The following is a 10,465-nucleotide window of genomic DNA, read 5'->3' on the forward strand; positions in this document are numbered from 1 at the left end:
AGTCAAACAAAGGAAATACAGCCAAGAGCTGTCTGTCTGTCTATCTATCGATCGATGGATCAATCTTCCAATGATGATGATCTTCCAATGATGATGATTCTTCAATGATGATGACACATTATGAATCAAGTATTAGAATTCAAGTCTATCTACCTAATACTATAAACATAAATAACTGTAAGGCAATCTGTTCTTTTTTTTATTTATTTATGTATACAATATTCTGTCTGTGTGTATGTCTGCAGGCCAGAAGAGGGCACCAGACCTCATTACAGATGGTTGTGCGCCACCATGTGGTTGCCGGGAATTGAACTCAGGACCTTTGGAAGAGCAGGCAATGCTCTTAACCACTGAGCCATCTCTCCAGCCCTAACAACAATTTTTAAAAATAAGCTCTTCATAAGAGACTCTCTATCATCCTAGACTGCTTATTTGGCTGTTTAAGTTCCTTGCTGAGGCTGGAGAGAGGGCTCAGCAGTCATGAGCACTACCTGCTCTTCCACAGGACCTGGGTTCAATTCCCAGCACCCACCTGGTGGCTCACAAACATCTTTAACCCCAGTTCCAAGGGAACAAACATCCTCTTCTGGTCTTTGCAGGCATAGGCACATCTGTGACCCATGGACATACAGGCAGGCAACACATCCATACACATAAAATAAAATTTTTCCTTAAAAAAGAAGTTCCTTTTCATGTTTTAAGGTCTATTACAAATCTTTAAGAACTCAACTCATCTTTCCCCTTTGACCTTAATGGTAAAGGAAGAATGATTTCTACATTTTCCCTGTAGAGACTCTGGACTGAGCAGTCTAGCAAGCTCAAGCTCCACCAGGAACCAAGTGGGCTTAGCCGCCCAAGGTCTCAAAGGATGGTGGCATCAGGGAAGAAGGCATTCTCAGCTACAGCCTTGGGGGAAGGGCAGTGGTCTCACAGTAGTTAGGTCAATATTGATCAAGCTGAGAACTCTGTGCAAGGCCATGTAGCAGGTATAAGCAGGTTCCAGCCAGACAGCCCAAGCCTGTGGCAGGAGCCTGACAAGACCTGCAGAGGGCAAAGACGGCAACCTGTACTGCTCCCCTTTCTCTAAACTAGTCTTCCTTGCTCAAGTCTAGCTGTGCTTAGACTAGGCTCTCTTTGTCCCACGCTGATTACTGAAGGGATCCTCCCAAACCTCTTCCCCACACCAAGCATCTCAGTTTGCTATCTTAGTGTTCAGCAGGTGTTCGTACGCAGTGTGGCCCCATATGAGAAGCAAGGACAACTAAGGGTATCATTTTTGATTAAGGGAGCATCTAAGGAGGGAAGGTCTCTCATAAACGGATTACTAGATTGTACTCTAACTTCGAAGTAAGAAGTGGGCCAAATTGGTATAACTATTTTCTTTCTTTCTTTTTTTTTGGTGGTGGGGGGACAATTTGAGACAGGGCTTCTCTGTGTAACAGTTCTGGCTGTCCTAGAACTCCATCCATTTGTAGATCAGGCTGACCTTGAACTCAGAGATCCGAATTCTGCCTCCCCAGTGCTGGGATTAAAGACGTTCACCACTACTGCCCCACTTGTGTAACTGAACGCCACTTGTGTGCCTTCCTCACTGTCTCAGGCCGAGAGAAGTGTGGAAGACAAAGCAGCATCTAGTTAGCTGCTGAGTCCAGCATGCCCCTACTTCCCCAAGAGCTCTTCCGGAAACACACTTTCTGACCATAGAATCTGGAATTATGGATCAGGTGGTGTAAGGCAGGCCAGGAGTCTCTGTGTCAAACTGACTTTATGCTTTATGCTCACGGTTAGAAACCAGAGAAATCAAAATATCAAGATAGAGGGAAATTCCCAAGATGATAAAATCACTAGCAGTAAATTCCTTTTGCCTGAGAACCTGCAGTGTTTTATAAATTAAAAAAGTATAATTCTTCCCCCAGCAGACATCCTGCTACTAGCTTATTACTGCAACACTGCTTACAGAATGAGCCATTTTTCTCACAAGAGCATTCTTAGGTTCAGGGGAGGAAGTTGCACGCTGAACCAAGGGTCCTGATTCTGAAAATACCAGCTCTTCACATCATCTCATGTGCCTTTTCCCCGTCACACAACTTCACCCCTTAGGCCCAAGCGCTTGTGAAACTAGCCAACATTATTCCACCGTGCTTCCGTCTGGCCGGGAGTAGGAGACCCTATCCTGTGACCTAATGAAGTCCCAAATAACCTGAAGCACAATTTTCTCACGACCGCATTCAGTTTCCACGCAGGCCTGCTCATCCCTCCTAGTGGTTGCCTCCGAACAGTCAACGAAATGTAATATGATGGACCGGGACTTCTTTAAAAGTTGCCCCATCCTTCAGAAACACACATCTGTCCAGAAAAGCCTGAGACAGCCGAGGCTCCCCTCCTCCCAACACATTTTCTTCTTCGTTCAAGGTTTAACAGATCTGAAATAGTGATGTGTGGGAGATAAAGTGTGACAGAGAGCACTTAAAGTTACCACACGGAAGACAACCGAGGAAGACAAAGATCGGCAAAATCCTGGAAACGGGGGCTGTGTGTATGTGTGTGTGAAAAGTTGGAAATCACTAATCTGAAGGGGTGTTCAGAGCAGACCTTTCTTTCAGGGACAGTCCAGGTATCGTCAGGCACCCCAGACAAGGGTTAAGCACTAAGGTCAAAGTAGATGGGATCTTGGGCATGATAACAACGGTCTGAGATCCTTTAAGAAGGAAATAGGCAATTCTTGGAAACCAGGAGCTGGAGGAGTGGGTTACGGTGAGGTAATGGAATCAGAGCCGAAGAAATGGATACGATCTTTAGCTGAGGGAAATGGGAACTCTGTGCTGAGGTTGCACAGACTTACGGAGGAGTTGGGCGAAATAGAAAAAGGGATAAAGGCGGAGTCCATGGAAAAGGTTAGGGAGCAGATACACAAACGGCGAGGAAGGGCAAACAAGGATGGACATTGAAGAAGGGGTCTAATGTGGAAAAGGTTCACGGCTTAGACGGACAGAGGCAACAGGGGTAGTAAGTGTGTGGTGTGGGGGGAGGTGGAATCCACGGGGCAGAGGGAGGGGCTAAACAGAAGAGGAAACCAGAAAGCAGAGAAAACGACCCTGGGCCCGAGGGAAAAGGGTGAAGGACCCCAGGGTGCAGCTCCCACCAGGAAGGCAGTTTTGTAGTCGAACCCAGGTCGCGGTAGGCAGTGCGAGACAGGGTGGCAGACGCCCCCCGCCCCCGGCAAGGGCGACTCATGTGGGAGGAGCTGCTTACCTCCGGGGGACCCTCGCGGAGGGGGTGCAGGCGGTCGGGGTCGGACTGCCGACACCGCCGCCTCAGCAGCAGCGGCCGCTCCCGGGTTCCATTGGCCGCCCGTGCTTCCCTGACAGCGGCCGCGGCGGCTGCACCAGGCCCCGGCTGCGGGGCTGCCCGCGGCGCCGCCTGAAGGGGCCTTCACGCTGCCTCAAGTTGGCCCGGACCTCACACGCAGGACCCGAAATAACAATTCTTCTGCGGGCTTCGATGTCAGAGTCTCCTGGGCCAGAGCCCTCCTTCCCGGGATTTGCCTTCCTACTTCCCGGGCTGTCAGGACACTACCGATCCCATAGTAATCGGAGAGCGGTGAGCTGCCCGATTCACGCCTGTTCAGAAATAAAAAGGGGGCGGGGAAGAGCTATTTGGAAGCTGGGGAAGGGGCGGGGGAGCAGGGAGGAGCTTACCGTGGAAGGCGGGCCCTATGCTTGAGGGCGGACCTAAGAGGCAGGCTTTACTAAGGAAGCCGAGAGGGAAATACTGAAGGCTGGATTCACGGCGGGATGGGGTTGTACTGAAGTTTTATGTACTTCCACAAGTACACCAACATGCAAATTATATGCAAATAATTCCTTTGTATAAGCCACTGAGTTACCGTAATTGCCATCAGTGGTTTTTTCCCTCCTTCTCCTTATCCTACAGGATTCTCTTCGTAAATCAGCCGGCGGGACCCATGCTGGATGAGAAAGAGAAGGGACCAGAGAGGAGGACAGTCACCCTCACTTTCCTTTTCCTACTCATCTTTAAGGACGATGACAAGAGTATGCCCCTGTAGCTTCAGGAATGGCGCAGTCCAACCGCCTCAATCTTTCACCGTTAGCAGCACTACTCTGGCCCAAGGTTCTGCTCCCGAGGTCACCCCCAGCAGGCCCTGGAGACAGGCTTCTGGTGTTGGGTTTGTGATATTTGTGGTTACATTATTGAAAGTCCTCCCCTTCCTCCGAACAACTGCCCCAGTGCCTTTCTTAGTATCTAAGGCCCCTTGTAGGGGAAGGATCTTAATATCCTGCTGGAAGCTGGTTGAACTAGATCTTGGATGCCATCTTCATTGTACTTATGAGCTGATTTGAGATCATTCCATTTTCTTTTTCTTTCTTTCCCTTTCCCCTTTTCTTTCTTTACCGCCCCCCCAACACCTTTTCCCTTTTTAGAGACAGTCTATTTTTCCCAGGCTGCTATTATATTCCTTGGTTTAAGCCACTGGCCTGTGGAGTAGCTAGGAATATATCCACATGTCCCCATTCTAGACTAAACTTCAGCTTCTGTATAATAATGACAATATTATTATAACAATATAGTAACAACAATATATGATGTAATAACATTTTCCAAGGTTGAGAGATTGGATAATATGAAGAAAGAACTACATGTCTGTTACTGGAACATTAATACAAGTGATGAATGCCCCAGCTTCAGTATTTAATTAGGAGGCAGATAAAGAGCTACAGCTTGAGCGGTCTGAAAAGATGGCTCATGGTTTAGACCGCTTGTTACTCTTCAGAGGACCAACCCGGACTCAATTCTCAGCACCCACAGGGTGGCTCACAACCATCCGTAACCCCACTTCCGATCCCTGTGGGCACCAGATACATACATACATGGAGGCAAAACATTCATACAGATAAAATTAGAGCTGTAGCTTGAAATGCCTGCTCAACCTGCAGCGGTACAAAAGTGGAACAAATGAGGTTGTTACTTGCTGTAGACCAAGGGAAGAACCTTGTTAAGCTGGCACGAAGGCCTGGCCACATAGGGCATGGCAGAATTTAGGAGAGATATTAGATAGTATCCAGTGGGATTAAAAAGGAAAGAACATTCTGAGCGTAAAAAATTATGTGCTGAACAATAGAGATGGGATTTTTTCAGGCCATGAGAACAGGACAAAAGGATAAAGGAGGCTAAAGGGGGAGCTAATGGAAGGGAATCAAGGAACAGCAGGGTACCAGAGACACTTTACCGCTGTCACCGTGGTGGGTTAGGACCCACAGTGCTCGGTGAGCTTCCACTCATCAGCTCAAGAGGTTGGTGAGCCTGTGGTGGCCTAGAGTTTAAACTGTTACACATTCCTTAAAGACTAGGACTCCAGGCCAGGCGGTGGTGGCGCACGCTTTTAATCCCAGCACTTGGGAGGCAGAGCCAGGCGGATCTCTGTGAGTTCGAGGCCAGCCTGGTCTACAAGAGTTCCAGGACAGGAACCAAAAAGCTATGTAGAAACCCCGTCTTGAAAATAAAATAAAATAAAATAAAATAAAAAAAATAAAAAAAAAAAGACTGGGACTCCACGGTGCCGCAAAACTAGTCTTTATTTTATTTGGCATTTGGAGACATAGCCCTGGCTATCCTGGGACTCTACAGGCTGGCCCCAAACTCAGAGATTTGCCAGTCTTGGCCGCCTACCTGCTTGGATTAAAGGATGTGCCATCAGGCGGGGCTAAAACTAGTCTTTAAATACTGTACAAAGAGACATGACAGGCCGGACATATTAAAACAAACAATACAAAATGGGGATGAAAGCCCCTTTTGGTTTTTGTTGTTTTTCAAGACAGGGTTTCTCTTTGTATCTGTAGCTGTCCTGGAACTTGATTTGTAGACCAGGCTGGCCGCAAACTCATAAACATCCACCTGTCTCTGCCTCCCGAATGCTGGGATTAAAGGTGTGCAACATCACTGCCTGGCTGAAAGCCCTTTTAATAGTAGGGCTTGTGTTCATTTGTGCTTGCTTTCTGAAATGGGGTCTCACTATAGCCCAGGTTAGTCTTTATGTAACCCAGGTTGACTCTAAACTTGCACCAACTCAGCCTTCCAAATACATGCTAATATTATAGGCCTGAGCTAGTACTTTTGGCAGGAGAAAAAAAATTAAAGATAGATCTCACTATGTAGCACTACATGGCCTGGAACTCACCATGTAGACCAGGACAGTCTCAGCTCACAGAAGTTGATCTTCATCTGCCTCCCAAATGCTGGCATTAAAGGTGTGCACCACCCTGCATAGGTGAGCTGTGTTTGCTTTTGGTAATATATTTGTCACATCTTAGTATACAGAATAATGGGTTTTATTTATGACATTTTAGTTTTGTTGCTCTTTTGTTTCTTTGAGATAAGGTTTCTCTATGTAGCCCTGGCTGTCCTGGAACTTGCACCGTAGACCAGGCTGGCCTCGAACTCACAGAGTACCGACTCTGCCTCCCAAGTACTGGAACTAAAGGTGTACACCACCACCGCCCGGCCCAGGCTACATATATACTGATCCCCCCTCCTTAACCTCCTGGGATTTTTTTTCCATTGGCAGAAAAACAAGACTTCAGGGATAGAATATCTCTGTTCAAACTGAGGATCTTATTTCAAAGGTAGCAACTTTTGGCGAGAAGGCTCAGTGGGTAAAGGGATTGCTACCAACAATGACTGAGGGTGATCCCCGACCTATATAGTGGAAGGACAAAACCGACTCCTGCAAACTGTTTTTGGACATCCGTATGCACTCCGTAGCAGATGTGTATGTGTGTGTGCGCACACACACACACAAATGTAAAAAGAGGTAGCACTTTCTTTTTGAAGTTTTATAATTATATTTATGTACAGAAAACTCAGCAGTACATTTAACCCAGTTTAGTGGCGAGTTCTATGGCCTTTGCCTTTTCCAGTTTGGCAATTCGAGCCGCAGATTTAGGACCCAGGACGTTGCCTCCCCAGTGGCGGCGGATCTCATCATATCTGTCATTGTAATTGGTCCTAATAGCTTCCACCAGCTTGGCCAGAGCACCCTTGTCTTCCGAGTTAACCTGTGTGAAGGCAGCAGTGGTGCACGTCTTCCTATGGACCAGCCACCCCAGCCTTGATGATGCAGTAGGGGACCCCCATCTTGCGACACAGAGCAGGCAGGAAGACCACCAGCTCAATGGGGTCTACGTCGTGGGCAATCACCACCAGCTGAGCCTTCTTGTTCTCTACCAAAGTGGCGACTGTATTGACGCCCGCTCGAAGGACAGCTGGTCTCTTAGTCGGGACATCCCCTTTGCCGGCAGCTTTCTTCTCAGCACGGGCCAGCAGCCTCTGCTTCTTTTCCTGCTTAGTCTCTGGCCTGTACTTATGGGCAAGTTTAAGCAACTGGGTAGCTGTTTGTCGGTCCAGGGCCTGGGTGAACTGGTTAATGGCAGGAGGAACTTTGAGCCGCTTATAGAGGATGGCCCTCTACCACTGCAGCCTAATGTAGCGGGGCCATTTGATGAAGCGCACGTGAGATCTCTCTTGGGCTGGATGTCCTGCCCAATGCCGAAGTTCTTAGGCCTCTTCTCAAACAAAGGATTCACCACCTTCTTCGCCTCCTGCTTCTTCACGACGGCAGGGGCCGGGGCCACCTTCTTCCCCTTGGCCTTCTTTCCCTTGGGCATCTTGCCGGGCTGGAGGAGAGAGCGAGGTAGCACTTTTTATAGCTATAGTCAGTGGTAAATTCTTAACCAAATGAGGCCATTCCTTAATGTACATAATCACATAGAATTAAGTCATGAGTAGAAAGTATATTCCACGTTTTCTGTTTAGCTCTATGGCTCAGAGGTGTAAATGCTTTTGCATGTATAGCTTTGTCTTTCTGCTTTTATCTGGAGAGTTTGGGGTTTTTGTTTTGTTTACTCTCTGCTACACACATTCCAACCTTGTTCCTACCTATATTTTGACATTTTAATTTATTTATACGGTACTGGAGATTGAATCTAGAGCCTCTTGCATGCTAAGCAAGTGCTCTGCCACTGGGCTGTCTCCCTTTTTGAGCTAGGTTTTGAATAAGTTGCCCAGGCAGGCACTGAACCTGCAACTGCATTTCAACCACCCAGCAGCTAGGATTATAGTCTTAGTCCTGTCAGGTCTGCGCTCCCATGGCTGGGACCCTCCACGCCCTTTAACACAGCTCCTCATGCGATGGTGACCCCGGCCATCAGGCCATCAGGTTATTTTGTTGCTACTTCACTACTATAATTTTGCTACTGTTATGAATCGTAGTGTACTTATTTTTGGAGACAGAAGTTTGCCTAAGAGGTCATGACCCACAGGCTGAGAAGTGCTGTCCTAAAGGAAGGGAAGGCTTTATCTTTGCATTCTAAGAATCCATAGGAAAAAGTTGTATTTGTTGCTACAGCATCAAGTTGAATGTAGAAGCAGATATGAGATTTAGTGGGGCATAAAGAAGATTTGTAAAATTGTAAGACAATGTGAATTATTTCACTGATGTATTATTTGGGAATATCTACTTTTCAAAAGTGAATAAATTTAAAATATTTTAAATCCATAGGTTTGACTAAATTAATTTTTCTATATTTCCTTTTTCCTTTATTTTTTAAGCCTTGGTCCCATTTTGTTTTGTTTGGGGAAACAAACAAACAAAACAGGATTTAAGTTGGGTATGATGACTTCCCAGCAGAGGCTTTGTGAGTTCAAAGCTAGCCTGTTCTACATAGTGAGTTCTAGGATAGGCAGAGTTACATAAAGAGACCCTGTCTCAACAAAACAGGATCTCCCTGTGTAACCTAGCCTGGCCTCCTACCCCCTTCTCCTGAATGCTGGGATGGATCACGGGCTGGTTTCTTAGCTTCCCATCAGTCTCTGTGTCAGTCATAAAAACATGAAAAGCATAGCACATTACATTCAAATCTCATTTTCAAATAGCAAAACCATGAGAAGTGTATCCAACATTGAAGTATAATATTTGCACTATTCTCTAAATTCCTCACCAATGAACCTCTTTTTATGTGTATGTGCAGGCGTTTGCTGGTGTGCAAGTATGCGCGCGCGCACACACACACACACACTCAGCTTGTGGAGGCTAGAGGAGAACTTCTGGTGCCGTTCCCTCAGGAGCCATACACTTTGGGCTTGTTGGGGTTTTTTTTTTTTTTTTTTTTTTTTTTTTTTTTTTTTTTGAGAGATCTCAGAGACCCTCTGATCTTTGCCTCCCCAGTGTTGGGTTATAAGCAACACCACTGCACCTGGATTTTTATCCTTTCTTTTTATAAGATTTATTTATTTATTTATTTATTTATTTATTTATTTATTTATTATGCACACAGTGTTCTGCCTGCATGTCTGCCTGCACACCAGAAGAGGACACCAGATCTCATTACAGATGCTTGTGCGTCATCATGTGGGTTCTGGGAATTGAACTCTTAACCACTGAGCCATCTCTCACCTAGCTTTTTAAATGGAGATTCTGGAGCTGGGGAGATGGCTCAGTGGCTAAGAGCACTCATTGCTCTTGGAAAGGCCCCAAGTTCGATTCCCATTATCCACATTGTGGCACACAACCATTCTAGCACCAGAGGATCTGATGCCGTCTTCTGGGACCTGCACAGACATGGTACACATAAGTACATGAAGGCAAAACACACATACACATTTAAAAACAATCTCATTTAAAACGCCAATGTATTTTATACTGTGATCACTGAAAAATAAATGAGCATATGTAATATGAACTAAGAGTTTCATGAACTAGGATCTGTGCGCAGCACTCTCACACTTTGGGGCTTATTTTATTTCCCTTTTAGAAGCAATGTTTGGCATTCTTCTGAATAGATTTCATAGTTCACTAATGGGTTGCAATACAGAATTTCAAAAACTAGACAATAAATGTTCAGAATCATGTGGTGGAGCTAGACAGATGGCCCAGCAGCTGAGAGCACAGGCTCCTCTTTTAAAGGACCTCAACTCAGCTGTCAACATTGGCAGCTCACAAGTTTCCATAACCCCAGTTCCAGGGGATTCGATTCCTTCTGACCTCTACAGGCAGCAGTATGCACACGGTGTACAGACTTACAGAGGCACAACATCCATAGACACAAAACAATATAAACAAAACAAAAACTGTAGGGATAAGTCCTGCCCTTTAGGGGGCATGTTCGCCTCAGGCTAATGTTTGCATATAAATTTGGCAAGCGTGCTCCCAGCCGCTGCTTCTGCTTTCCTGGTCTCTGTGGAACGGTGGTTCTGTAAGTCTATTAAAGCTGTATATATATATATTTTTTACAATCTGTCTGCATTCGTTTACACCGTTACATTTTGGCGTCCAACGTCGGTCTATTTTGCCCCCGACTCAAGCGGGTAGCCTGCTAGCTAACACAGCACCCTCCTGGGTGCTGTTTTTTAGTTCGTGACTCGGGCCCCAGTGCCGAGTCTGAGACACACT

The 10,465-nt window shown here is 46.2% G+C and overlaps 2 protein-coding genes and 1 pseudogene across 4 annotated transcripts in view; 1 reads left to right on the forward strand and 2 right to left on the reverse strand.

Moving 5' to 3' along the window:
• Positions 1 to 3,327, reverse strand: part of Pi4kb (phosphatidylinositol 4-kinase beta) — a 37,613-nt gene extending 34,286 nt beyond the window's left edge. For all 3 annotated transcript variants that reach the window (XR_003377868.1, XM_005357004.2, XM_005357005.2), the window contains exon 1: positions 3,253 to 3,327. The gene's annotated coding sequence lies outside the window, so the exon portion shown is untranslated. The remainder of the gene's footprint in view (positions 1 to 3,252) is intronic.
• Positions 2,763 to 4,727, forward strand: LOC101983817. Its single transcript, XM_005357032.3, has 3 exons — positions 2,763 to 2,894; positions 3,172 to 3,600; positions 3,934 to 4,727. The coding sequence occupies exons 1-3, from the start codon at positions 2,763 to 2,765 to the stop codon at positions 3,973 to 3,975; spliced, it is 603 nt and encodes a 200-aa protein (XP_005357089.1). The 3' UTR covers positions 3,976 to 4,727.
• Positions 4,728 to 6,846: 2,119 nt separating this feature from the next.
• On the reverse strand, positions 6,847 to 7,800 carry LOC101984107 (annotated as a pseudogene).
• Positions 7,801 to 10,465: the final 2,665 nt, after the last annotated feature.

This window comes from Microtus ochrogaster, chromosome 21 (assembly GCF_000317375.1).
Source record: "Microtus ochrogaster isolate Prairie Vole_2 chromosome 21, MicOch1.0, whole genome shotgun sequence".
Taxonomy (NCBI): domain Eukaryota; kingdom Metazoa; phylum Chordata; class Mammalia; order Rodentia; family Cricetidae; genus Microtus; species Microtus ochrogaster.